The sequence below is a fragment of the Pelmatolapia mariae genome, linkage group LG5, assembly GCF_036321145.2.
Source record: "Pelmatolapia mariae isolate MD_Pm_ZW linkage group LG5, Pm_UMD_F_2, whole genome shotgun sequence".
Taxonomy (NCBI): Eukaryota; Metazoa; Chordata; class Actinopteri; order Cichliformes; family Cichlidae; genus Pelmatolapia; species Pelmatolapia mariae.
Window position 1 is genome coordinate 20588384 of NC_086231.1, and position 27122 is coordinate 20615505.

Below are 27122 nucleotides of genomic sequence, written 5' to 3' on the forward strand. Positions count from 1 at the left end.
TTTCTGAAAGTCTTCCATTGGTGACTTTTCAAAATCATTTTCAGTTCAGTCCTTGTACCTGGACATGTTTCTTTCTGTTTTTGTTAAGCCATTAAACCCTGACCAGCAGATCAGTTCTTGTGCTTGCTTATTATTCAAACATAAAAAGCTACCAGTGTTAAGTTTACATATAATGGGCAACTTAGCAAAGACCTCATTTTAAGTTGTTTATTGTATATTAAATTCTTTAGGCTTTTTGTTACCAGAGGCCTGTCATAAAAACACAAAATTCCTTCCATATTTCTTCATTTGAAATCAAAGTGAACACAGTTTCTGATAACTATTAAGAGTTATTAACTGAAAACTTAGCATATCTCAGGATGCTGTGCAGGGCATACTTAAAAGTTGTGAGGAAAATAGACAAGTGGAGGGCAAAAAAGCCTAAAAGCTATGACAGCAGGTGAGGTGGGTGTTAAAAACATTCTTACAGAAAGGAAACAGGGAGAAAATGCTGGTATATGCCAATTTACACACACTCCATGGCAGGATATATTATATAGTCATGAATTCCTAATCTGAAGTTTCAATATGAGGAGAAAGAAACAACAATGTCTACAGCCATCTCTAAAACATGGTGGAGGCTCTGTCATAGTTTGGGTCTGAATTTCAGTCAGTGGAGTTGGATCTTATCAACATTTAATGGAACTATGAACTCAGAAGCTCAATCAGATTTTGACCCAGCATCTGATTGGCTACAGCTTCATTTTTCAGCATAACAATGCAATCCAGTAAAACCAGACAGTGGAACATTCAGTCATAGATTGGCCTCCCCAGATCCTGGACCTCAACCTTATTGAAGAAATGTGGGAACATCTTGACAGAGAACAGCCAACATCCAAAGAACAGCTTTGAAAGTCCTTCGAGAAGTCTGGATTTCCGAAGACTACTTTAGGAAATCTTGCTTAAGAGAGTTCAGGTTGGGTTAAAGAATAAAGGTGTTCAAACTAAATATTGACTTTCAAGCTCATTATGATTGTACAAACTCTGTTTTTCCCTTTTAAAATGTTTTCATATTTATGGATGCTTTGATAAATCTCTACATCTATTTCCAATTTTCCCAAGAAAATATAAAGATATGAGGGGATTGCTCAAGGCTTTTGCATAGTACTGTACCTGTGGACATTTAATTTTCATCCTTAATATAATATTTATTAATACGTAGCCTATAGTATTTGCTAACCCAGTGAATGTACTTTTTTCCAAAACCAGTGGCAGTGATTTTTGCCACGTTGAGATGGACTACGTCTCCCCTCTGCTGGTGACTTAATATGTCTTAGAAATGGATACTGTGACCTTTTATTTAACTTTTTATTAAAAGAGCTAGGTTTACCAAACATGGTAAATTAGTGTGTAGCAATGATTCAATATCTAATGGAACAAATGTGATAGGAGACAGAAGTAGCGTGAAAGGTAGAGTATTTGAAGGTTTATTTGTGATGTAGGAGAGCTCTCTGTGTGCTTGCTGCTGACTAAAGACAAGAAATCTGAAACTTTGGTGCTCTCTGCTGCTTTTGTTATGGACCTGTACTGTGCAGAAAACCTTGAAACACTGCAAGCTGCTTATCTTACTGGAACAAAGTCACTTAATTCCCTATAGTGCATCTATGGCACTCAGGCATCTTGTATCCCCTCTTTTTAAAATTTTGGGTTTCTTTAATAATGAAACTTGTACTTCCTGTAAATCCTGACTTATTCACAGAGTTGTGGTCATTGAGCAGCTTCATGGGTTAACTATTAAGGGTTTTACCCTGACATCTTATTGTTACCCATGCTCAGTCAGTTTGAAATCCTAGGTATAGAAACGAAGACAATCTCTAGGACTGAAGAGAACAAAATCCTCATCTCATTAAGCCATTCCTCTGCAGAGGAATGGCTTATTTGAAGAGTTTCAGTCAGATTTCAGAGCTCATCACAGCACAGAAACAGCTTTAGTGAAGGTTACAAATGATCTTCTTATGGCCTCTGACAGTGGACTCATCTCTGTGCTTGTCCTGCTAGACCTTAGTGCTGCGTTCGATACTGTTGACCATAATATCTTATTAGAGCGATTAGAACATGCTGTAGGTATTACAGGTACTGCACTGCAGTGGTTTGTATCATATCTATCTAATAGACTCCAATTTGTTCAAGTAAATGGAGAGTCCTCTTCACCCACTAAGGTCAATTATGGTGTTCCACAGGGTTCAGTGCTAGGACCAATTCTATTTACATTATACATGCTTCCCCTAGGCAGCATCATTAGAAGACATAGCATAAATTTTCACTGCTATGCAGATGATACGCAGCTCTATCTATCCATGAAGCCAGGTAACACACACCAATTAGTTAAACTGCAGGAATGTCTTAAAGACATAAAGACCTGGATGGCCGCTAACTTCCTGCTTCTTAATTCAGATAAAACTGAGGTTATTGTACTTGGTCCTGAAAATCTTAGAAATATGGCATCTAAGCAGATCCTTACTATGGATGGCATTACCTTGGCCTCCAGTAATGCTGTGAGGAACCTTGGAGTCATTTTTGACCAGGACATGTCCTTCAAGGCACATATTAAACAAATATGTAAGACCGCTTTCTTCCATTTGCGCAACATCTCTAAAATTAGAAATATCCTGTCTCAGAGTGATGCTGAAAAACTAGTTCATGCCTTCATTACTTCCAGGCTGGACTACTGTAATTCGTTATTATCAGGATGTCCTAAAAACTCGCTGAAAAGTCTTCAGTTAATCCAAAATGCTGCAGCAAGAGTACTGACAGGGACTAGAAAGAGAGAGCATATTTCTCCTGTATTGGCTTCCCTTCATTGGCTTCCTGTTAAATCCAGAATTGAATTCAAAATCCTGCTCCTCACTTACAAGGTCTTAAATAATCAGGCCCCATCTTATCTTAATGACCTTGTAGTACCATATCACCCTATTAGAGCACTTCGCTCTCGCTCTGCAGGCTTACTTGCTGTTCCTAGAGTATTTAAAAGTAGAATGGGAGGGAGAGCCTTCAGTTTTCAGGCCCCTCTTCTGTGGAACCAGCTTCCAGTTTGGATTCGGGAGACAGACACTATCTCTACTTTTAAGATTAGGCTTAAAACTTTCCTTTTTGCTAAAGCATATAGTTAGGGCTGGACCAGGTGACCCTGAATCCTCCCTTAGTTATGCTGCAATAGACGTAGGCTGCCGGGGATTCCCATGATGCATTGAGTTTTTCCTTTCCAGTCACCTTCTCACTCACTATGTGTTAATAGACCTCTCTGCATCGAATCATATCTGTTATTAATCTCTGTCTCTCTTCCACAGCATGTCTTTCATCCTGTTTTCCTTCTTTCACCCCAACCGGTCGCAGCAGATGGCCGCCCCTCCCTGAGCCTGGTTCTGCCGGAGGTTTCTTCCTGTTAAAAGGGAGTTTTTCCTTCCCACTGTCGCCAAAGTGCTTGCTCATAGGGGGTCATATGATATGATTGTTGGGTTTTTCTCTGTATTTATTATTGTGCGATCTACTGTACAATATAAAGCGCCTTGAGGCGACTTTTGTTGTGATTTGGCGCTGTATAAATAAAATTGAATTGAATTGAATTGAATTGAATTACTGTAAAATGTTTGCAAACCCATCTTGTTTTTTTTCAGTTAATGGATAATCTACCATAAATAAATGTTTTAAATGTATCCATCTCACCACTCTGTGTGCCCTTGCACTTCCCCTCCTCTGCCCCCTCCTCTATCATTTAAGGTTAATGAAAGACAAAAGTGTGGACACTGTTGATGATGCCGTTAAGGAGCGAGAAATGCCGATGGAGAGAGAGTACCAGCGGGTCTCAATATCTGGAGAGGAAAAGTGTGGGGTGAGAATCGTTTGCTGAACGCTACTTACAGGATTTAAAAATAATAAACAATAGTTAGCAAAGTAATTCAGTCCAGTTCACTCACTTTTACTTATTTGGTGTCAGATCACAACAACAGTTGCCTCAAAGTTTATACCGCAAGGGAAAGACGATATTAGAGACCCTAGCAGTCAGTATGAGAGCATAGAGAGTCAGTGACAAATTGCACAAGGTGGTGGCAGTTAAATGTATCAGGAGTGAAAATAAAATACTCAAATCTGTTTCATTTGCATCCTTGCTCACGACTTTTCTATTTATATTTCCAGGTGCCCTTCACTGACCTAGTAGATGCTGCCAAGTGTGTTGTGAAGGCACTATTTATCCGGGAAAAGTACATAAACCGTTCCCTGCAGAACTTTTGTAAGACTACAGCTCATGCCTTGCAGGACCTTGGGATGAAGACTCTGGATCTGGGAATTTATGAAGATGTACCAGAGACCCCTGTAGACGCTGGTAAAACATGCAAACATTCAACATAACTAGGCAGAAAAAAGCAAAGGTTTCATTAGAAAGACGGAGCCAGAAAACATACTTGAACCAGCTGGACTTGATTTCATAAATAGACAAAAAGCAGCTACTTTTGACTTGTTCCTTGAGATTTACTGGCAAACAGTCAAATAATGAAGAAAATAATTGGCAGAACAATAATGTCAGTAAAATAAATAATCACAAGTTCCCTTGTGACCCCTTACAAATCGAAGTTAAGTTATTTCCCCTTTACGCTGTAAATAATAGTTCTTTCATAATAGTAGCTTTACAAACTACCAAGATATGGTTATATTTCCCGTACTACAATGACATTTCAGATTTTGTGGAAAATCAGAAGTTTCACTGGTACAAAAGCTAATCGGCTCATTCAGCCTTCAAAAAGACTGATAGACGTCAAACAGTAATTATAGACTATAGATTAGAGAAGTGATTGAATTTCCTGAAGATTTTTTCTGTATTTTTTCTCTGGTTTGATGGACATTGCCACAGCCCTCAATTCCCAGAATGGTGGGATTCTAAAAATGAGAATAAAAACAAAGATCAATGATTTTCACATCCCATAAACCCATATTTTATTCACAATAGAACACAGAAAACAGACATTTGCTATTTCATGAAAAACATTAGCTCATTTTGAATTTGATGGCAGACAACTCAAAAAAGAGCGTCCGGGAGAGGCAGATAACCAGACTTTTGGTTTAGTGGGTTTTTTTGCAGATTAATATAAGTTTAAAAAAAAACAATTGTAGAATAATGTTCGTCAGCGTAAAATTGCGAATTTTAAATATCTTAATCTACAGTACACAATATCATCAACATTCAAAACAGATTCAGAGAATCTGGAGGAATCTCTGCACACAAGGGTAAAGCCAAAAATCATTATTTGATCTCTGTGATCTTCAGGCAAAAAAAGGCATCATGCTGTCGTGGAAAATTACTGAATGGGCTCAAAAACACATCCAGAAATCATTGCCTGTAAACAGAGTTCACTGTGCAATCCACAAATGCAGGTTAAAGCTCTGTCGTGCAAAGAACAAACCACATGTGAAGATGACACACACAGGTTTTAGAGCAACATACAATCCCATCCAATTGATGTCTTTTTCAGGAAAGGCCTCGCATATTTCAGCATGCCAATACTAAATCATGCAGTGCATCTAATCCAACAGCATGGCTTCATATTAGAAGAATCTGGGTGCTGATCTCATCTGTCTGCAGTGCAGACCTTTCACCAGTTGTAACAGCATTTAATTAAAATACAACAAAGCAGACACAGGAGTGTTGAGCAGCTTGAATCTTTTATCAGAGAAAAATGGGACATCATTCCACTCCCAAAGTCTGTTAATGCTACACAGTGATGCTACACATGAAACATGGCCCATTCCAACTTTTCTGAGATGTATTGCATCCTTGAAATCCAAATATTTTAACAAAAAACCAACAAATTTTTTGTTAAAATGATACATTGTCATAGTTTAAACATTTGAAATGTTGTCTCTGTTATGTTGTTCAATAAAATGCAGATTTACGAGATTTTTAAATAATTGCAACTGAATTTTTTTGGTAAAAACTAGACCAAGTGAAAACAGAACAACACCAGGTGAATTGTGTAACAAAAAAGGCCTCTTCCATCTGAGCATTATTATTGGCATTAAAAAAGTATAGTTTCTGTAGCATATATATTTTATACCTATGTGTTTGCTGTAGCATGAAAAAAATGATTGATCTCCATTTCCCGTTTTGTTTTTTGTTTTTTCCAGATGCCCCGGTCCATCCACCTGTTTCTGAAACACACCCTTACGACAATCAGGACCCCAATAACATGCCACCAGACACAGAATATGGTTGCAAGATGGTAGACGGGGTAGTCCATGTCTACACTAAGAAAACCAACATGGACAAGTATGATCTGTTTGCACCTTCATAATGACGTGTTATTTTTTAAGCAACTCTGTCTGTATTAAGTATAACATTATAATCACTCTGCTTTTCAGAAGTGGAGAACTTGACCTGCCGTATCCTGACCTTAAAGAGTATATTGCAGACATGAATGTGATGATGGCTCTTATTATCAATGGGCCAGTGTGAGTTTTTCTTTTAACAATATGAGTTGAAGGATGATTTGTTTTATGGCTCAGTGCACAGTCTAAATATAACACGTCACTGTCTCCTCTGTAGGAAGTCTTTCTGCTACCGTCGCCTGCAGTACCTAAGCTCTAAATTTCAAATGCACATCCTTCTGAACGAGATGAAGGAGCTGGCAGCTCAGAAGAAAGTTCCTCATAGAGACTTCTACAACATCAGAAAGGCAAGAGTCATCAAGTGACAGTTTAATATAGATATCTACATTAAACGAATGTTTAAACGATTTCATCGAGAGCTAATCCTGCTGCATAAATAACTGCTTTTGGTGAAGCTCAAACATTAAACCTGCTCTGACCTGACTCCAGGTGGACACACACATACACGCCTCATCCTGCATGAACCAGAAGCACCTGCTGAGATTCATTAAGAGAGCCATGAAGAAATATCCCGAGGAGATCGTTCACATTGAGCGTGGGCGTGGTCAGACCCTCAAGGAGGTTTTTGAGAGCATGAACCTGACTGCTTTCGATTTGAGTGTAGACACGCTCGACATGCACGCGGTGAGAGAGCGTAACATTTATATTTATATATGTGTGTGTGTGTTAAGAAACACTGTGTGATACATGTGGTAGAAAAATAATATTTGATATAATATTTAGTTTTTTTGTTTTTAACTCATCAGGACCGTAACACATTTCATCGGTTTGACAAGTTCAACGCCAAATACAACCCCATCGGAGAATCCATCCTCAGAGAGATCTTCATCAAGACAGACAACTACATCGAAGGGAAATATTTTGCACATATAATTAAGGTATGAAGTGATACTTGTACGGTACTGTATGTGTATGTGTCTTATTTAAATAATCCTTGAAAGTATTCACACCCACTTCTTTTGGCTTTATCTGTCCAGGAGGTGATGTTTGACCTCGAAGAGAGCAAGTACCAGAACTCTGAGCTCCGTCTGTCCATCTACGGCCGCTCTAGAGATGAATGGGACAAGTTGGCTCAGTGGGCTGTCAAGCACAGCGTGTATTCTGATAATGTGCGCTGGCTTGTCCAGGTGCCCCGTTTGTTGTAAGTGTTCCTCCAACAGTTCATCATTAAATGATTGAGAGTATGCAGCAGATTACAAAAAATACACCAAGGACACGAGGAAGTTTCATTAGCATTTAGATCAGGATATTAGGATTAGGATTTAGGTAAGGACCTGTACTGTGCTTGGACTGTTAAATCTTTAAAAAGCGAAAAAGCAGAAAGAAAACAAAGCTGAGTTAAAGATTACAGCCTGACACAACTTACTGTCCAATCCCCACCTTTCTAGTGACGTGTACCACACAAAGAAGCAGCTGGCTAATTTCCAGGAGATGCTGGAGAACATCTTCATGCCTCTGTTTGAAGTCACAATCAACCCCCGTAGTCATCCTGAGCTGCATCTCTTCTTGGAGCATGTGAGTGTCCCTTCACGAGGAATTCACCGCATCGGGATCCGTACTTAAAGACACTAAATGATTATGTTGTTGTCCGCTTTCGTGGCTTAATAGGTGGTGGGCTTTGACAGCGTGGACGATGAGTCCAAACCAGAGCACCACATTTTCAATCTCGACAGTCCGCTTCCAGCAAACTGGACAGAAGAAGACAACCCACCCTACTCTTACTACCTCTACTACACCTATGCCAACATGAGTGTGCTCAACCACCTGCGAAGGTATATGGATATATTGATTCTTTTTTATTTTTTACATAATTTAACATATCTGTTAGTTTAAAGACATGATTCATTAAAATCATAAATGACAAATACGTAAAACTTTGCTTTTTTTAATTTGATTCAGACGGCGAGGTTTCCATACATTTGTGCTGCGACCTCACTGTGGGGAAGCGGGGCCGATCCACCACCTGGTGTCGGGTTTCATGCTGTCAGAGAACATCTCTCATGGTCTGCTGCTCAGAAAGGTCAGGACACCACACGGGGGATTGTTTCTGAAAGACTGCTGTGGAATTGTTTTTCACTTTATCATCAAAAAATAACAAAGTAGTTTACGAACTTTGGATTTGTAGTGCTGACATTGCATCAACACTTCTGACGGGTTAAAAAAACATTAACAGGGCACCAGGGGTCCTTAGCTTGGTGTGTTGTTTTTGTTATATTGGTCTATATTATATTATGTTTTTTAACCATTAGTGGTTAAAAAGTGGCATTTTTTTCACATTTGCTATAATTGCCATCATAGCAGCTGAAATAGAAGGTAAATCATCTGACCAGATACACCACCACCACCTTCATCATCATCATCACCATCATCATAGGGGTGCTATATATAGTGGATGGTGAAAATTTGGAGATTTGTACAGTGAAAGTGCATTGAAGATGTCCTGATGGCCCAGGACCTTACTGAGACACTTATAGTTATGGCCATAGGATTTTGAACACTGACATAGTTGTTTTGGGTTTTTTTGTATAATTTTGCTTTGAAATGCAAAGTACTTTAAATCAAACAAACAAGATGTGATTTAAGTTTAGACTTAAATCACATCCTTTAGAGGCATTTAACAAAAGTACTGCAGTAACTGGGTTTTTTTATACATAGTCCCCCATTTTCAGACTCCATTCCCTACAATGACTTAAAAGCAGTGCTGCATTTCCTCCCTTGAGATGCTCTGCTAGGCCTTTGCTACGGCTGCATTCAGCTGCTGCTTGTTAATGGGTCTGTATCTGAGCAGAGAGGGTTTCCCTGTACACGTCACAATTCATCCTGCTGCTTCTATCAGCAGTCACATCATCAATAAACACTAGTGACATGGTTCTCTTATTGTAAGCCATACATGCTCATGAAAACATTGCCTCCATCAGATGATGTGGTATACCTTGGATTGTGAGCTGTTTTTTCCCTTTCCCACATGTCTTTGGACTTCACACTGAGGAGAAACTAACAGATCAAGATCAAGGCTTGGATTTCACTCAAGGTCTTTTATCTGTTTAGAGGGAGCAGGCCTCATCTAGCCATGAAGCTGCTGTTCAGTTCCTTTTGAGCGTCTAAAATAGGGCACTATGTTTAAAAATCGCTTTAATTCCAAAAGAGTTAATATAATACTTTGAATTAAAGCTGAAATACTGCACTTTAATCACATCTTGATTGCTTGATTGAAAAAAAAAAGACAGAAAATGAGTTAATTTTTCAAAGAAGTTACAGATCTAACCCTATATGCTATAAATTGAAAAATGAGAGGCTGTTTTTTAGTTTAGTGTGACTCTGTTAGTGGTGTGCTTTTTGTTTTTTTGCTTCCGCAAGAATAATCAAAACGAATCTGCCAATCCACTGTAGCTTGCAGCTGTATTTGCTGATTTGTCTCTTTGTCTCTGTTGCTTTTCACCTTTGTCTGACCTCAGGCTCCGGTGCTACAGTATCTTTATTACCTTGCTCAAGTCGGCATTGCCATGTCACCACTGAGCAACAACAGCCTGTTCCTCAGTTACCACCGCAACCCACTGCCAGAGTATCTGTCCAGAGGCCTCATGGTCTCCCTGTCCACCGATGATCCTCTCCAGTTCCACTTTACCAAGGTTGGTATGAATCCACACATGGCCTCACTTAAAGCACACAGTGTGAAAAGTTATAGAAGCAAATGGTAGAAATCTCTATGTTTGCTTGTTTGGACCCAGGAACCTCTGATGGAGGAGTACAGCATCGCCACTCAAGTGTGGAAACTAAGTTCATGTGACATGTGTGAGCTGGCAAGAAACAGTGTCCTCATGAGTGGATTTTCACACAAGGTAAACTAATTTAAAGCTCTCTTCATGTATTTGTGTAGCAGGGATCACATGTATATGTATGCACTGCACATATCCACACAATCCATTGCACGTCAGTAAAATATTGTAGTTTGATCACAAATAGTATCCTTTACAAGGTTTATGTTGTGGAAACACTTTAAAAATATCTTTAATTTATTGCTCAGCGTTAAATAATGTAACATTAGGTTAGAAATACATTTTTATATAATGTGGTGCAAGACTTCAAAAAAATTAAAATCATTGTGGGCGCCACTTTGGCTCAGTGGGTAAGCAGGTGATCACATGCCACAGGGCAAGAGTGAACTTGAGTCTGACCTTCTGTGTGTCCTCTCCTCTCTCCTCCCCACTTTCCTGTCTGTCTCCACTATCCAATAAAGGCAAAAATGCCAAAAAATAATGACCAACTTGACAGTAATTAATAAATCTTGAAACAAATCTAAAGAAAAATGTAAAGAATTAAGAATAAATTAAAACATTCAGAGCGAGGTAGGGTGCAGGCACGATGGCCTACAGGCAAGTGGAGGTACAGTAGCTGAGCTCGACTGAGGAAACCCTGCAACACAGCAAAACACACACACAGAGCCACCACAAGAGGGCGAAGCGCCATCACACACATACACTGAACACCAGTGTCACAGAGTTAAAACTATCAACTATGTATTTTCCTCTCATTCCAGGCCAAAAGCTACTGGTTGGGTCCAAATTACGCTAAGGAGGGTCCTGAGAGCAACGACATCCGCCGCACCAATGTCCCGGACATCCGCGTGGCGTACCGAAGCGAGACGCTCACCGAGGAGCTTCATCTCATCACTCACGCTGTGCGCACGGACGAGCTGGACGCTATCGACGAGGAGGACTCTCTCACCATGGGCTCTTTCCCGGGACGGCGCTGAAATCTGACAAAATGTAAAATCCCCAACCCCGTGGTCCACTCAGCATGACACTGAAGACATGTGCTGTGAGAGCAGCATAAACACCGCCACAACAATTGTACAAGTATGACAGCAGCACAGCTATGAAAAAGCCAAGAATATAGTTCTGCCAGAACACTTAGGCTCCACTTACTTTAATGTTGCTGGGGGGGGGGGGACATCCAGCCATGTGTTATTTTATTTAAAGTTTCCCCAAATGTCCATTGTTTGCAACCTGAGTCAGTTCCATGGAGGTTTGCAGGGCCTGCCATCAGGGTTTTTTGAGATTGAACAGCAGGGAAACGTGTGTTTGTATTCCTGTCCTGTCAAAGCCATCAGATGGTCCCTGTGGTGTTTTCTGTTAATTAGTAACATGCTTTCATAGTAGTAGCTGCAGTATTTACACTGACAACCAGCACATTTAAACCTCCCCTGTTTTGTTTAGCCTCTTCTATACTTAGTCATTCTGTTCTTTCATTTGATTACACAGAAATGAAGAATTACTGATGTATTTTTGCTGGAATAAAACGCTTTGATTGTTGGTGGAGGTTGGACTTACCTGCACAGCAAACTGTGACGGGCATCTTGTTTAATCTACTGAATGCTGCAGCACTAAATCATAGCTGCGTGTGTCTTGCTTGGTGTGGTTTTTAATCATATACTTGCTAAATTGCACTTTCTAGAATCGTTCTTCCATGATTCAGTCAGCACAGAAAGAAAAAAACTCCACAGTCGAGAGGAGAGAAGCAGGCTGATGCAAACATTCCTTGAAGCGAATGGGACTCTTTAAGCAGCGTACGAAGCGACCTCGTCAAAAATGATGAGATGTTTGTGCGCTGAAAGAGAGACACTGTAGATTTTAATCACAGCACAAAAAATGTGGATGAGTTCTCACTTTGACCTCACTGTGACCACGAAGCCCCCCTCTGTATGTCTTAGGGGCCCCAATCACTCTCATTCCTTTTACTAGACAGTCACAGAGGTTTTTCCCCTTTGCATGCAATGCACTGTACATATGCACCCAGCCAAGGTTTCACAGTGCCTTTTCATTTTTAGCTTTGAGCAGTGCATGCTCTCTTTCTCGCCTGCTTATTTTCCCTCAGTCGATAAACACTGAGCATATACGCGCTTCACACTGATTAGCTGAAACCACCTAGCTGCATGCTCAGTGTAAAGTAGCTTTTACTTTTGCCTTTAGGAGGATCTATTACCTGTTCTGTGAGTATGTAAATGATTTTTTTTTTTTAATTTGCATGTCTGCACGATTAATGGATGGCAGGAGAGAATGAGACTGATGTTTACAGCAAGCTTTAATGTAAAACATCTAAACTAATTCAGGGCTGCTGACCAGCTTTCAATCCAGAATCTGTTTTGTAATGTAGCAAGCAGGTTTGTACTCTGCTCTGTTCACCATGTACGAATTCACAAACCATGCTGGGACATGGTTAAGACATTTGCATGGTACTTGTAGCATTTTTTTTTTTTTTTACTTGCCCCAAACCTGGTCAAAGCTGGTATCACCCACCTCGGGATTTTTGTATTATAACATCACACTGCCTGCCACTGGATCTCCCATCAGACTGCAAGCATACTTGTTAAACCCCAGTCGAGTAAGACTTGATGCCAAGACTAGAAGAGAACGAGTCAGAAAGTATTGGGCTTTATCTGAATAACCAGCTGTAAAGTATTAGGGTAGGAAAGTGTTTGCTTTAGAGGTGGTTAGGATAAAAACGGAGAATCCGTCATTTTTCAGCTATAAATCGTAGCTACGCAAGTGGAGCTCTGTGGAAATGTCACTGTGGGAGTTTCTGTAAAGAGTGTATTTTTTTTGAAGGCAATACAAAGATGGGTAATTTTATCTAATTGATGTGAAGGTTTGACACTTCAATTTGTCTGTTTATTGCTTTTTGAATCTAAGTGGACACAGATTGTCTGCTCGGCCTCTTTATTACTGCATTAGTCGTTATTCTTCACCTGTTTTTATTCCTGTGAACTCTCAGTATTTCAATGCAAATGTAACAGATAAAGTGTCAAAGTTGGTACTTTTTACTCTAAAGCAAAACGTCACCTCCAGCAGCGTCTGTGAACACTTTGGCCCTTGAACATTTTCATGTGAACCAAAACACTGATGGATTTTACATCTACACTGACGTTAGCCTTTTACTCGCTCTGTTTAATATTCATTTTTGACTACTCTGTAACATTTTGCACTGTGATTATGGGAGTTTTTTTGATTACAGTTGCTCATGCTGCTACGGCATTTGTCATCTGAACCTAAAATTTTCCACTCGTTCGGTTTCTATCTGTTCACCTTTACATCTTGTTGTTTACTGTTTATTATGTTAATTATGTCCAACATATAGTACACCCTACCTCACAAATCATGTCTTTTTGGAGCCCAGCAGCAGTATTCAAAACTGCAACTCACAGCAATCAACTGCTGACATACTGAAAACTACATAAAAGTCCCATTATAGTTTCGCATAGTTCAAATTAATATATTACTCATATAATTAATATATTGAAGCCAACCGTCAGGAAAAAAGAAAAAGCAACAACTCCTTTTACTTCAGAAGCTCACGTTTCTGGTATTGTTGTATTAAAACCAATATTTCAATATATACCGAAGATTGAGCTCAGTAAATAGTAGCACATGAGGGTCAGAGAGAAAAAACCTGAAGTGGAGTAACACTGAGTGGGAGCCAACACAGAAACACAGCATATATTCAAACATGGAGTTAACAGTTCACAGTCCGGATAATGTGTTCGGCATCATTTACATTACTAACCTCAGTGCTCTAAGTATTCTGATACTCAGTGTGTGTTCAGCTGAGGTTTTATTCTTTGTTTTTACAGCCATGTAACTGTGTAGACATTATTATTATTATTATTATTATTATCATTTTTATCATTTTTTAAATTCTGCCTGGTTTTATGTCCATTAATCTGTAATCTGTAGCCTTATTGCTTGAGATGGACTGCCAGTGTTTTACAGATTCAGATGCCTCTGAGGTTCACGTGTAATGACTCGACAACAAAATAAAGCATGTTAATTCACCCAGCTTGTGTCACACTTTTATTTACAGGTTATGCTGTGACAAATTAGACTCCAACTTTTTATTACAGAATTCAAGCGATTTCTGATCTGATACTACACAAGACGACAACACGACTGAGATTTGAATACATGTTATAATGACAAAGAATAATAGCATATATATGTATGTGTGTGTGTGTGTGTGTGTGTATATATATATATATATATATATTGTTAGCATATTTAATCGATTTCAAACGAGACGTAAGTATGCACTGTAAACTCAAAGCTCAAAGTTTTCAGAGTCTGATCATCGGTGACCAGTTTACGTCCTCTTCTGTCCCCTTTGATATCCCGTCACTGGTCTCACTTAACTGGCAGCCTAAAGTGTTCACAAAAGACAGAGCAGAGTTGTCTGTGCTACATGCAGCATGCTTCTATAGAAACTCCACATGGATGGGAGAAACGAGTGAAGCAGCGCTTTGTCACTTACGGCTAGCTGCGACCTGACTGCCTTTAACTGGAAGAAGACTCGGCCTCCTTCCTCAGGACACATCACTTTCAGCTCCTCTCTGGTCATGCCCAGAAGCGTAGTGCCGCTCACCACGCCGAGACAGCGTACAGTGCTGCAGGAGATAAATAACATGGATCTGTGTTTCTCACACTTTGGAAAACCTGCTTAGTGTGCAGCAGTACACACAACTGTGTCTTTATATACCTGCAGATTTATATAGCCAAGCTAACTACCCCCCATGATTCACTAGCTTGCAGAGCCGCTTTTAGCAACAATAACATGAAGTGATCATTTTCTGTATGACTTTAACAGTCATACAGACTGTCTCGTGTAATTACGGAGGAATTTTGGCCCACTTTTCTGTGAAGTTGTAGACATTTGTCCATGCACAGCTCTCTTAAAGTACCACCACAGCATTTCAGTCAGTTGCAGGTCTGGACTTTGGATCAACGCCTGTATTTTTTCACTTTCAGTGATTCTGTTGTAGATTTGCTGCTGTGCTTGGGATCATTGTTGCATCACTCACTTTCAGCCAATCAGGTAGATGGCCTCACATTAGACTCTACAATACTGTGGTACTCAGAGGATTTTGTGTCAGTCCAATGACTGCAACATACCCAGGGCCTGTGGCTGCCAACAAAACCTAAATCATCACCTCTCCATCAACGTGCTGTCGGGTGGTATGAGGTGTTTGTTTTTTGTGCTGATAGGCTGTGTTTGGTTTTCCCAAATGTGGCCAAACATTTTGATCTCATCTGTCAAAAGGTCATTGTTACAGAAGTCTTGTAGTTTGTTCTTAGTGTAGCTTAGGCTTGGCAAACACCATGCAGCCATGTTCTTTTTAGAGAGAAGAGGCTTTTTTCCTGGCGATCCTTCCAAACAAGCCATAGTTGTTCAGTCTTTGTGCTGTCATGAACTTTTACATTTAACATGCTGAGGCCTGTAGAGTCTGAAAAGTGTGAGTCTTGGATTTTTTGCAGTTCCTCTGCATTGCATGGTCTGACCATGGGTTGAAAAGTCTACTCCATGGAAGACTGGAAAATCTTGAATGTTTTTCATTTGCGAAAAATCTTTCTCACCATAGAGTGAAAGACTTCAAATTATTTGAAAATGAGATCATTGCTTATGTCTTGGCAATGCAAACTGCCAAGACTTCAGCTTTTATAGAGTTGCTCACACTTGCTGATGATCAGTTAAGTCAGCCATGTGCATTTGATTAGCAGCACCTGGATAATATTTACTGCTTCCATAGAGATTAAGAGGGTAAGGGAGAACTCAGATTTTCACACGGTGCTTCTGCTTTTTGGATTAGATACTTAATAACACAGTGCAATCGGTAGCGTGGCTGAGCGGTCTAAGGTGCTGGATTAAGGCTCCAGTGTCTTTGGGGGCATTGGTTTGAATCCCACCGCTGCCATGAATAGTTTTGGGGCTTGAGTAAGGTACCGTCTCTACACACTGCTCCCCGTGTGCTGGATTGGTAGCTGCCCACTGCTTCACTGGGTGAATGGGTTAAATGCAGAGGACTAAGCAATTTCCTACAGGGTTAATAAAGTATACATTAATATGCTGTGTTTTGTTATTCGGCTAAGGTTGTTTTTAATATTTAATACTTAACAGACTGAAAAAATGAATAAATAAAGCTGAAGTGTATGAAAATTGCGATAATTTTGATAATTTATAACACTTATATTAATATGAAGGAGAACAGAGATGATTGCACGTCACAGCAGGTTGATCATCCACATCTGAGACCATTTTTACTCTTTAACTGTTTGTCCACATTTGTCCCTCCTCCCAGATATTTCAGCTGATCTTTCTGACCTTCATGTTTCTTTTTATGCAGACACTGGATAGTAAATGCCAGAAACTAACACCAAGGTCACCCGCACAGTCAATTCATTACATTAGACAGTGAAGAATTCTGGTTGTACTCACATTTTACTGAAGCCCTTGTCTTCGAGCCAGGCTTTCACTTCGGCAGGCTTGGACTTCTTTGTTAGGACAGGTGAGGCCACAATTTCCTTTGAAAATGGAACAATAATGTATTATTACTTTAAGTGTAAAGTAGTATTACTTTAAGTAAGTATGAAAATAAAAATGCACATACAGCTTGCTATATAGTGTAAACTATATGATTATTGGTTTTTGCTCATGTCCGTTCCTGTTTTATTTTGTAATTCCTGGTCTCTTTTACACAGTTGAAAGTTTTACTTCCTGTCTTTGTTGGGCTTTCTGCTTTGTTTTACACACGTAAACATCAAATTAGAAGGGCAAAAACACTCAGCAGTGACACATTACAAGTAATGTTTCTTGTATTTATAGTAAATTCCCAGTTTCCTGGAGTGTGGAATGAAACAGGAATGGGATCATTCCCATTAGCACCTGCGGCTTGGCAAAAGTCTAATCCTACACAAACATGCTTTTTATTTCTTATCATTTACGCTCAGAATAATTCAGTGTTTGTGTGTCTCTACAACAATGAGTTTAATGTGAACTGTAATGTGTTTGTGTCTGCTGAGTAGTAACCTCTTCATCAGGTTGGTGATCGTTATCGCTCAGGACATTACTGGGGACAAAGCCTTCGTCCCCTCTGTCATTCCTCACTTTCCACCACTGCTTGGACTTGTCCAGCAGCTGTAGGCACAAATAAAGCAAATATGGAGGAAGTTAGCAAAACAAATGCGAGTAGGGACAGAAAAATTGGATGAGTCACTTTGCTGATACCTGAACTATTTCTCCTTTTCTCACGGTGAGCTCTCTTTGGTTTCTTGAAATGAAGTCAGACTTCACACGCACTTCTCGCAGTTTTGGCTCCATTGAGCTGGGGAAAAAAAAGTCAAAATCAAAAACACTCACTTTGCACTGAATCACTGACTCCTTTATGTGTTCGTGCGTACCGTGTAGGTTTCCAACTGCCATGCGTCTGTGTGGAAGAAGAAAATGGCATTGATGTGAATTTCTGTGTTATTTATTTATTTATTTAAGTAAGTAGAAGATACTTGAATGCTCGTTTACCTGACTGGGTGCAGGTTGCCGATCCTCCTGCCTGGTCACAGGTTTACTGGGTGCAGATTGCTGGCTCTCTTGCCTGGTTACTGGTTTACTGGGTGCAGGTTGGGGGCTCTTTGGTCTGGCCACAGATTTGGGTGCACTCTTCTGTCTGGTCAGAGGTGGAGTGGGGGGAGGTTCTGCAGTGACTTCAGGGGGCTGCCAGCCATCGAAGAACTGCGGGGTGTAGGTTGGGATGTCCTCATCATCTTCTGGCCACTGGGTACTGATAACAGTAAGAGTACATGTTTGATTGCCCTGCTGACATTTAACAGAACACTTTCTTGGCTGTAAACAAAAAGAAGTCAAAGTATAAGAGATGTCTTGTTACACCTGGGAATGTTCCAGGCATCTCCCAGAGACTGCCACAGCTCGTCCTCCTCCGTGGACGCCTCTTCACTCATGAGACGGATACACTGAGGCGTCAGCAACGGCACAATAATGCTGGGCGGCAGAACCTCAGGACAGTGTGACACCACCTGATGAGGACATTAACAATTAATAACAAATATAAGTCCAGTGGAATAGTGGTGTGCACAGCCAACCCTGAGCAGGTGGAAGGCTTGCTGAGATGACAGCAGAAGGTGTCTGTGCAGTTTAAAGTCCAGCCAGTGAGAAAATGAGAATCAAACCCCCAGTTCAGTTAATTCCAGGTGTTTAAACACTCATTAACACTTCTTTATGTGACAGCATTTTTACAAAAGCCAAACGCAGAATATCAGCATGAACACCTCATAACAACTGTCAAGCACAGCAATGGAGGGGTGATGATTTGGGCTCGTTTGCAGCCACAGGACCTGGAAACCAGTCACTGTACAACCATGAACTGCAAAGTATTTTGAAGTCAAACACTTCAAGCTTTCATTAAATTGGTTATAAGTAGGACCATGATCCCAAGCAGAGCAGCATATTTCAAACAGAACAGCTGTAAAAGAAAAGAATGGATGTGCTGCAACCTCCAAACTAACCCAACTGAAATGCTGTGGGGCGACCTTAAGAGAGCTGCGCATAAATAAAATGCCCACAACGCTCAGTTAACTGACACAACCCTGTAAAAAAGTGTGGGCCAGAATTTCATCACAGCGATGTGAGAGACTGATAAAGTCATAAAGTCACAAAACAATTAGTGCTAAAAGTGGTTCTACAAGCTAATGAATCATGGGGTGCAGTCCTGTGAAAAAACTTCTTTTTAACTACGTTTCACAGTCAGGGTGCTTCAGCTTTGGAGTGACCTGTGTGAGGAGAGTCGGCTTTGAAGAAATTACTTTTAAAACCAATTTTGTTTTAGTCCTGCTTTTAAGCAGCTCTGTTACATGTGATTTTTTCAATGCCCTTCCTATCTTTCCTCAGATTTCTTCTTCACTGCCCACTCTAGACTATCATTAATTTAATCAATTTATGTTTTCTGTTATATTTGTGATCGCGCACCTGCGTGTGTGTGTGGGTGGGTGTGTGTATGTGTGAAGGTGGAAACAGTGCTGCGAAATTCTAAAGATGATGCCAAAAATATTTTTAATAGTCACTTACGAATTTTAACGAGGCAAAAAATGAGTGTACAAATTCAGGAGCACTGGGATTGTTGATCTTTCCATTGAGCTCCCCCTGTCAAAGAAAGATGTCGCACATACTGTATGTTACACAGGAACAACACACAGACCCACAGCATGATGATATTGTGTTAATGGAAAAGGGGAAACAAACCAGCAGGTTTAAACCAAATTTAATTTTATGGAGGCATTCTTCAAATTCTTCTTGAGAGGGCATGCTGTCCATGGCTGAAAAATAACAAAACAAACAATAAAGATAAATAATTAAATAAACATGCAGACATCACAGCTGCTAATATTCATTAGAATAAAATATATTTTTATATAAATATAGAGTTTAAAGTAAAGGCAATACAGTTGTTTAAATACAGATTGTTATTTTTTTTTAAAGTCTTTGTAATTTTAGCCAGCCCACAGCAATCTACAGTTATGTAATGAATATAGACCAAAGGGGAAACTCACAGCTGTGCCTGCAGTATGTTCTAAATTAAATAGAACAATAACATCTAAAATTATATTTTTAATACTAAATTAAAAGAAAAAATAGAGGTCCTTCCTAGTATATAGTCTAAGGAGTTTGGAAAGAAAAGTGTCTGGACTTCTTTGAGTTGCTTGAAGACATTTCACCTCTCATCCGAGAAGCTTCTTCAGTTCTAGGGTCAAATGGTGGAGAGTCTCAGATTTAAACCCAGTGGGAGTTTCCCCCCAAAGAGGGACAAAGGACCCCCTGATGATCCTCTACCTAATCACATGAGCCAAGGTGTGAAAGCGGGTGTGGGTCACAATCAGCCAGGGTTTCGGGTGAGCTCATTGTGAAACCTGGCCCCACCTTATCATTTGATTTCCTGAGGTCAGATGGCCCAGAATGTGAGTGGGCCTTAAGGCGTCTGGGAAGGGTTCTCAAAACTGGATTATAGATGGCAGACAGTTGGTGTCGTAAACCACCGCCTCTGTTCAAAGATGGTCACTCACAGTGGACATAGATGGCCTCTTTCACTCCTCTTTCAAACCATCTGTCCTCTCTGTCCAAAATGTGAACATTGGCATCCTCGAAAGAGTGACCTTTATCCTTAAGATGCAGATGGACTGCTGAGTCTTGTCCCGTGGAGGTGGCTCTTCTATGTTGTGCCATGCGCTTGTGAAGTGGTTGTTTGGTCTCTCCAATGTAGAGGTCTGGGCATTCCTCGCTGCACTGTACAGCATACACCACGTTGTTAAGTTTGTGTTTAGGAGTTTTGTCTTTCGGGTGAACCAGTTTCTGTCTGAGTGTGTTGCTGGGTCTGAAGTACACTGGGATGTCGTGCTTGGAGAAAACTCTCCTGAGTTTCTCTGATACACCGGCTACATAGGGGATAACAACGTTGTTGCGTCTGTCTTTCTTATCCTCCCTTGCTGGTGTCTGATCTTCTTTTCTGTGCCTCTTTGCTGACTTCATGAACGCCCAGTTAGGATAACCGCATGTTTTGAGTGCTTCCTTTACGTGTGTGTGTTCCTTCTTTTTTCCCTCAGGCTTAGAGGGAACATGTTCTGCCCGGTGGTGTAGGGTCCTGATTACCCCAAGTTTGTGTTCCAGAGGGTGATGGGAGTCAAAGAGGAGGTACTGGTCCGTGTGTGTGGGCTTCCGGTAAACTTCAATGTTGAGGTTGCCATTCTCTTCAATGTGCACAGCGCAGTCCAGGAAAGGCAAACAGTTATCCTTTGTGTCTTCCCTGGTGAACTTGATGTTTTTATCCACAGCGTTAATGTGCGCAGTGAAGGATTCCACTTCTTGTGTTTTGATTTTGACCCAGGTGTCGTCTACATATCTGTACCAGTGGCTGGGTACTCTTCCTTCGAAAGAGCCAAGAGCCTTCCTTTCCACTTCCTCCATGTAAAGGTTGGCTACAATAGGCGACACGGGGGAGCCCATGGCACAGCCATGTTTTTGTCTGTAGAAACCATCGTTGTATTTGAAATATGTAGTGGTGAGGCAGAGGTCTAACAGTGTGCAAATCTGATTGGGTGTGAAGTTGGTCCTGTCTTCCAAGGAGCTGTCTTCTTGTAGTCGTTTTCTGACAGTCTCCACTGCTTCCGTGGTGGGTATGCAAGTGAAGAGAGAGACTACATCAAAGAACACCATGGTTTCATCTGGATCCAGGGTAAGTTTCTGGACCTTGTCGGTGAAGTCGGTGGAGTTCTTGATGTGATGTGGGGTGTTCCCCACAAGAGGTGCTAGGACGGTTGCAAGGTGTTTCGAGATGTTGTAAGTGGCTGAGTTTATGCTACTGACAATGGGTCTGAGTGGGACCCCTTCTTTGTGGATCTTAGGAAGTCCGTAAATGCAGGGTATGGCATCCCCTGGATAAAGGCGGTGATATGTAAGGCGGTCAATGATTTTGTCCCTTTCAAGGTCTTGAAGGCAAGCTATAACTTTCTTTTTGTAGCTGCTTGTGGGGTCTCGCTTTAAGGCTTCGTAGGTATTGTTGTCACTGAGGAGAGTAGTGATCTTTGTGTGGTAATCTGTTGTGTTTTGGACCACGGTGCACCTTCCCTTATCAGCTGGTAATATAGTGATGTTGTGGTCTTTGCTCAGGGAAGCAACGGCCTTCTTTTCTTGTAATGTGAGGTTAGACGGAAGGACTTTGGCACTGGAGAGGGTGGCTGAGACTTTCATCCTGATTTGCTCTTCTTGAAGACGTTTCACCTCTCATCCGAGAAGCTTCTCGGATGAGAGGTGAAACTCAAAGAAGTCCAGACGCTTTTCTTTCCAAGCTCCTTAGACTACGATGACCTGGATGACCGAGAACCTTCACAGAGATACAGTATATAGTTAGGGCTGGATCAGGTGACCTTGAATCCTCCCTTAGTTATCGCAGCCTAGACCTGCAATAGGTCAAGGCTGGAGGTTTCTTCCTGTTAAAAGGGAGTTTTTCCTTCCCACTGTCGCCATAGTGCTTACTCATAGAGGGTCCTCTGATTGTTGGGGTTTTCTCTGTCTTCTCAGTATTTTTTTGGGGTCTTTACCTTACAATACGAAGCACGTTGAGGCAACTGTTGCTGTGATTTGGCGCTACATAAATAACACTTAATTGAATTAAACTGAATTGAGTTAAACCAGGCGCTGCTGGAAGCTGTGAATTTCACACAATATGGGATTTTTTTTCAAGTGTGCTTTTAATTTTTGCGTGAAATGACCTTTCCCCTTTTGCTTCTTCTTCGTCTTCTTCTTCTTTGCATTTTTAGCTTCTGCTGCAGCTAATTGTCCCATGAAGATTTCGATGTCACTTAAAATATGATTCAACATATCCTGCAAGAAAGAAAAAAGCCACTGAGAAAAGAGGAATTTAGTCATTTATTCTTCCCTTATCAGATGTTATTAAAGATGCTTTCTGATTTAAGCACGCAAAAAAGAAGCAAAATATACTTCTCTTAAAGAAAACTCACCACATTCCTGTCCAGCTCCGTGTATGAATGAGATATGTCTTTACGCATGAAGGGCTCCTCATCATCCTCCTCATCTCCAGGCAGTAACATTTCAGGATCACGCAAATGGTCTTCTATACACACAACCACAAACAGATGAAAAAGAGGATGAATACGCCATCATCACACCAATAACCAGTGCACCAGTACCACCATGTATGCTGTCACAACCTTACCATAGTCAGGCTCACTCCACTGCCACGCTGGTTCAGCTGCAGGCTCTGGTTCTCTGGGTTTAGGGATTACTGCAGGTTTCACTCCTTCATTTCTGATTTAAAAAAAAAGGTGAGATACAGTTTCACGAAGAAAACTTTAATAAAGATTAAAGTGTATGGACACAGAAATTTTACAGTACTTGATGCCTGAATTCTGTCCCTGGCGTGCCAGTGCTAGTGAGAGATATTTTTCAACATAGTCGGCCTGTAAAAAAACAGAAGAAAGAATTAGAAAATCACTTGCCCTTTGCTTTCACTTGATATGAGTCATGATGGCAGCCATCTCAGCCAGTTTGCCCTCACCCTGACATCATCACACTGGAACATGAAGACAGTGTTGTTGCGGTTTTTCCTGGCCTGGACTGACACTGTGAGCAGAGAGTTAAACACCCCGGCGTCCAGCACAGCGTTGAACTCCTGGATGTCACTGAGAGGCATCGACTCCAGCTCCTCCTGAAAAAGCACAGTAGCAAGTACAAAGTAATCACAAAGGATGTTGTGTTGTTGATTCACATGTTTTTATAGCTTCTATCATTGCAGGATAAAAGTTTGAACATCATTAAACAGTTCTGTGAAAACCTCTGGAGCCACAGCGCATGTTTTTATGTTTTGCTAGAGAAACTGAAAATAGGTAAATGAATGTATTAAAATGTGTAAAAAAAACAACAACCCCAAACTGATATAGAGCACAAAAGCCAAAAACAAAGTCTGCATGATTCTAATGAACTTGAAAATGAATATTTCACGTGACCACATTTATTCTTCAACACAGTCTGAACTCTCTTTGTTTTCCTATTGTTTTTTTTAAGTAGTCTTCAGGTTTAGTTCTTCATGAGTCACATTCAAAGCTCTTCTTTGGATGTTTCTGCCTTTTGTTCTGTTCTCTGTCAAAATAATCCCACACTGCTTCAATAATGTTGATGTTTCGGCTCTAGGCAGGCCAATCAATGACTGATAATGATCCGCTGTGAGTTTCTTATCCAGGTATGCTTTTACTTTATTGGTTAGTGTGCCCTAATAAATAAATAAATAAGGTTTTAAAGTGTTTTAAGGTGAAACGCTACTGGCAAATGTGCATTTTCCTCTTACTGACATACACGCGGTTGCCTGTCTCTCCATGTTATTAGCCCTACCCAGAACTTTCAACCCGCTGGTATGACACATGACAGCGGGTCTGCATTTTACTATACTTTTGATATCAGACATTTATGCAAATTGGCACAAATTTAATGAGATGATAACTCATCCAATTAACTCATTCCACTTTAAATAGACTTTCTGTAAGCTGCGCTGTGGTTGTTACCTTGTTTTCAATGTCTGTGAGCATCATTTTGGTGCCTTGCACCTCCAATAGCATGTTCTGACCCCACACATGACCCATCTCCTCCAGCAGGTTCAAACGGTCCACACAGTCTGTGATGTTTTTCAGGTCCTTCCCGTCCAGATCACAGGTGAACAGGTGCTGTGGCACAGAGGGATTAAAACAGAAGTTTGACACTATACAGAGACGGGTACATTTGGATGTATATTAGAAAATGTTCTTAATACTCCACCTCCACCCTGCACTGAAAGTTGCCCATCATCTTGTTTATTGATGCTGCATACTCCTGCCTCTGCACTGCTGAAACACAAAGCAGGTCTTTATGTTCTTTCACAAATACAATTAAAGGTGTAAGCATAATAATAATAATAATAATAATAATAAACAATTGACAATTGAAATATTTAGGATGGAAAGGCAGCAATGACATAGTCAAATGATCAGTTGCATAAGGTCATAAAATCCAATAAGATAAATCAGAGTTATATATATGAAATTAAAACCTATTAGTACGTTTAACAGCAATGTTTACTTACAGTAAATTGATTTTGCACTTGGCCTCGACATAATTGAGAGCCGTGATGGTGCTTCATCCATCGTGGAATAACCACTGTCACAGAAAAACAAAAACCCAAATATTAAATATAAACCTTTGAACCTTTGGATAAAATAAACGAATAAAGCAATCAGCCAATTGATTGTTGCCCAGATAAAAAAAATTGCCAGAATACATACTTGGACTGGAGTGAGTCTGCATAGCTGCTGGTATCATAGCCAAAGGGGCTGTTATTCCTGAACATACTGAGTGGACTCACCTGGAATATCACATGAATCATACACACGTCATACGTGAGTGGACTCACCCACCTGTATCTGAAATAAACCCATAAATCTTCCACTTTTACAGGTTTATTGTGTTAAGTCCGAGCTAATTAGAGGAATGAAAATTAAATCAAAACGCAGAGAATTATAAACGGATCAAGAAATCAATCTTGTGGTAACACAGAAATGTGGTCAGTTACATCACAACTGCACACCTGCAGTGACACATGACCAAACAACATGCGCTGTACATCTAACACATGTTCTAACTGATTTCACTATCTATCTATCTATCTATATATATACATATATATATATATATATATATATACATCAAAATAATTAAGGGAACACTTAAATCAGATCTTGATTAATGACATATGAAGAATACATGAAGTTCAAATCCTGACTGACATATGATGTGTAGTTGGTTGAGTGGAAAAGTGGCGTAATGACAGTCAGTGGAAACCAAAATCATTAACCCTTTAAAAGTTTGGATTCAAAACCACACCACGAATTCATTTTAAATAATTATTCAAGTTTTCCCTTATTCTTTAAATTTTATTTTGAAAAGTATGTTTTTAAATTATGTTGATAGCCGTGAATAAAGAGAAGAACTAAGTCCAACCTTTCAGCAAGCCTTTGCCATACATCATTCAGACAAACAATAAAGACATATCCAGTGTACTGCTGAAATTGTCACCAATTCTTACCTTTTGTTGTTAGTTCCTTATGCGTTGTTTTTGCTTCCAGTCAAACTCTGCTCATGTTTTAAACCCGCACTTTGTCGATGTAGGGCTTAGACTTCCTCATCAGAGAGAAGGACAAAGTCCGCCGCAGACTTTAGCAAACGGATCTGTGGAAGAGCCATCTGGATGAGGGCGTGAGATCTTTAGTGGTATCCCGTTTGAGCAAAGGTTACCAGATATCGTGGAAATCACCCTCCCATCAATAAATGCTACAAAGAAAACTTGATCAGCATTTTGCATTCTTTCCATTTGTAAATATTAAGATAAGATGACACCACTTTATTTTATTATTCTTCCATATCTGTTCAATAGTCTGCTGTTATGTAATCTGTATATCTGTTGTATTCTCTATACATAAATACGTTTGGGGCTAATGCTAAATGGGTACAAGTGAAACAAGGTTAAAAGAGAGAGAGAGAAGGAAATCTAAATACCGTTGTAGCACTTAGAGTCTCCCTTTTACATCTCCTTCCTTTAGCTTTAAATGCCCTGTTATAAATGTTCAAAAAGGATTATGACACCATCTACCTGGCTTGTTGGTTTTTATGTCCTCTTAGCAGATATCACAAAGCCAAACATTAACCAGAAAGAGTTCCTCAGTAATGCAATAAACACAGCGTCCAGTGTGAATGTATTTAGCTCAAATGATCTATGAAAACTTTACCAGATTGAGAATAATTTGTTCACCACATTTGCTTTGATTGCTTCTATACGACTGAGCTCATCCTTCCAGAAGGTAAACCAAGTAGCTTGCAGAAATCCTGCCTGCTGAACAGCAGGAAGTGGCTACTGTACCATGTCATTATTTTGGGGTGGTTGTACTATAAACAATGTCTCATTAAAGTTTTGCTACTTCGTATTGACATTTTGCTGTATTTAAGAGGGAACTTTGCTCATTCAAGCCGCTGTGACTGGCAGAAGCTTTGCAGATTAAGATCTTCAAATCCAAAAATATGACAAATCATAAAAGCATGACGTTACACACTAGATTAAATGTATGAAAACCCAATAAAAATTAGCTTTTTTGTCACTACCCAAAGCGGCAACATTATTCAAAAGTGTAATACTTTAAGAAAATGTTGAGAAAAGTCTTGAGTCATCCCTCATTTCCTTATTTTTTACTTCCAAGGAGCCAGAACTTTTTTATAAGTGATTTTGAGCGATAGTTCTCCAGGCTTTCTGGAAGTCTATCAAAGTTTTCTTTAGAATTGGCTAC

At 40.1% G+C, this 27122-nt stretch overlaps 2 protein-coding genes across 6 annotated transcripts in view; one reads left to right on the forward strand and one right to left on the reverse strand.

Annotated features, from left to right (window-relative positions):
• Positions 1–14245, forward strand: part of LOC134627760 (AMP deaminase 2-like) — a 37662-nt gene extending 23417 nt beyond the window's left edge. For all 5 annotated transcript variants that reach the window (XM_063474130.1, XM_063474128.1, XM_063474129.1 and 2 more), the window contains 14 exons: positions 3757–3868; positions 4174–4360; positions 6157–6298; positions 6391–6480; positions 6575–6704; positions 6847–7041; positions 7164–7295; positions 7395–7558; positions 7806–7932; positions 8026–8189; positions 8317–8437; positions 9873–10046; positions 10146–10256; positions 10955–14245. In XM_063474130.1, the coding sequence (XP_063330200.1) occupies positions 3757–3868; positions 4174–4360; positions 6157–6298; positions 6391–6480; positions 6575–6704; positions 6847–7041; positions 7164–7295; positions 7395–7558; positions 7806–7932; positions 8026–8189; positions 8317–8437; positions 9873–10046; positions 10146–10256; positions 10955–11170 (2065 nt within the window). In that variant the 3' untranslated portion in view covers positions 11171–14245. The remainder of the gene's footprint in view (positions 1–3756; positions 3869–4173; positions 4361–6156; positions 6299–6390; positions 6481–6574; positions 6705–6846; positions 7042–7163; positions 7296–7394; positions 7559–7805; positions 7933–8025; positions 8190–8316; positions 8438–9872; positions 10047–10145; positions 10257–10954) is intronic.
• A 371-nt stretch (positions 14246–14616) lies between these two features.
• Positions 14617–25171, reverse strand: eps8l3a (EPS8 signaling adaptor L3a). The gene is made up of 17 exons (XM_063474974.1): positions 25071–25171; positions 24872–24945; positions 24568–24632; positions 24318–24476; positions 23318–23467; positions 23155–23219; positions 22976–23067; positions 22761–22873; positions 22512–22623; positions 19492–19565; positions 19318–19392; positions 18124–18269; positions 17742–18016; positions 17467–17540; positions 17269–17376; positions 16678–16763; positions 14617–14851 (listed from the first exon to the last, which is right to left on the reverse strand). The coding sequence occupies exons 1-17, from the start codon at positions 25169–25171 to the stop codon at positions 14617–14619; spliced, it is 2004 nt and encodes a 667-aa protein (XP_063331044.1).
• Positions 25172–27122: the final 1951 nt, after the last annotated feature.